Source organism: Lepidochelys olivacea, assembly GCF_965140295.1.
Source record: "Lepidochelys olivacea isolate rLepOli2 genome assembly, chromosome: 9".
Lineage (NCBI taxonomy): Eukaryota > Metazoa > Chordata > Testudines > Cheloniidae > Lepidochelys > Lepidochelys olivacea.
In genome coordinates this window covers 76,736,954-76,738,966 of record NC_140419.1, presented here as the reverse complement: position 1 = coordinate 76,738,966, position 2,013 = coordinate 76,736,954, and the positions used below count along the sequence as shown (strand labels likewise).

At 38.4% G+C, this 2,013-nt stretch overlaps 1 protein-coding gene across 1 annotated transcript; it reads left to right on the top strand.

Moving 5' to 3' along the window:
• Positions 1-275: 275 nt before the first annotated feature.
• Positions 276-1,277, top strand: GPR174 (G protein-coupled receptor 174; the record flags this gene model as incomplete). The annotated part of the gene is made up of 1 exon (XM_084638268.1): positions 276-1,277. One exon carries the CDS (start codon positions 276-278, stop codon positions 1,275-1,277), a length of 1,002 nt encoding a protein of 333 aa, XP_084494394.1.
• Positions 1,278-2,013: the final 736 nt, after the last annotated feature.

Sequence of the window (2,013 nt, the reverse complement as noted above, 5' to 3'; positions counted from 1 at the left end):
AATCTGGTCAGCAAGAAGCTTTAGAGGAATAATGTTATCAAGCCTTGCAAGCAACAATCTTACTTAGTTAGATGAACACAAAGTAAACAAGAAACTGTGAAGAGCAAAATAATGCTGTACAAGAAAGCAAAGGGATGCAAAGGAACAAGACAAGTAAATGTTAAGTTTGCAGCTTCTCCGGTATTTTTTAATTGTTACCTACCTAGGAAATTTGACGATAGCTGGAAATTCCATTGGTAACGTAAACTTCTCATTAGAGTTCACATCTGTGCTAAATGAAAATAAACATGACGACAGACAGCTCAATCTGTTACAACAATACTGATGTTAAGTGTTACTATGTAATTACATACACTTTGATTCTGGTCCCTGGATTAATAGGGAATGTTTTAGCTCTGTGGGTCTTTTATGGCTACATGAAAGAAACTAAAAGGGCAGTGATATTTATGATCAATCTAGCCATTGCTGACTTAGCACAAGTTTTATCCCTGCCTCTAAGGATTTTCTACTACTTGTCTGGAACATGGCACTTTGGAGAAGGTCTCTGTATATTTTGTTTCTACCTTAAGTATGTAAATATGTATGCAAGCATCTACTTCTTAGTTTGCATCAGTGTAAGACGATTTTTGTTTCTTATGTACCCCTTCAAGTTCAGTGACTGCAAACGTATATATGATGTGTACATCTGTATCGCTGGGTGGATTGTCGTCTGCATTGGCTGTTTGCCTTTTCCTCTTCTAAGATTTAACTCTGGTAACTCTAGTAACTCTGATAATACTGACATTCAGCTTAAGTGCTTTGCAGATCTTCCCATAAAGGACATTGACCTTTCCAACTCCATTGTGATGATGACCATAGGTGAGATGATTGGGTTTGTAACTCCTCTGCTGATAATTCTGTATTGCTCATGGAAGACTATCCTATCATTAAAAGAAAAGAATTCAATTTCCCATGACTTTGGAGAGAAAAAAAAGGCTTTAAAGATGATCCTCACCTGTGCTGTGGTATTTCTGATTTGCTTTGCACCTTATCATATCAGTTTTCCTTTAGATTTCCTTGTTAAATCAAAATGGATAAAAAACCAATGTGCCCGAAATGTGATTTCAATATTTCATGCAGTGGCTTTGTGTCTTGCCAGTTTGAATTCTTGTGTAGACCCAGTCATATACTACTTCACTACAGATGAGTTCAGAAGACGACTTTCAAGACAAGATTTGCAAGACAGTATTCAGTTACACAACAGAGGTTATGCGAAAAAGCATTCCAGAACTGTGTGATAAGGTGAAGTGGTGTAATATTAATATTGCACTTTCTGAAATGATTACAAGGATGTTCATCATCATATTCATGTGGTCCAGCACATTGGGGAAAATTCTGAAATCCTTTCTCAGGCAAACATCTGTTGACTTCAATGAGCATTGGACTGATTAAAAAATTGACAAAGGACTTGAGGATTTGACCTTTTTCTTGCAAGCCTGTTGTGAATATTGAATTTAAACAACATGGTATGTATATTATAAAAATAATTGATATGGTGACCAATCCAGAACTGACCAAACCGGAATAAAATAGCTTTGTTCATGTGAAACTGATGAGAGCGAGATTAAGATTTCACTTGTTGAATGGAGGTAAGGGCCAGGGCACTAATTCTGTGTCCAGCTATTGCTGTGTATAGGACAGGGAGCATGAAGTATGTCACCTGCCACTACCCTCCTATATCAGCTTTCAGCCATGTGATATGCAATACACATTGTCCCACTGGTCACAACCACAACATGTCCGCTTCTACAACTCTGCAATGCCTTGCAGAGGCCCTCAGGAGATATCTCATATATGTCCACATGCCCCTCTGAGAAAATTCTCTGCTACTTTGGCCAACAGTGCAGAAGAAATGCATCATTTCTGCTAATTTGCAGCTTAACGTGCCTACGTAAGAAGGCTCAGTATTTGGTTGAGGCCACTAATCCCACAAACTACATCTAGGTTAGATAAGCGTGATAGGGCGGCCCCCAC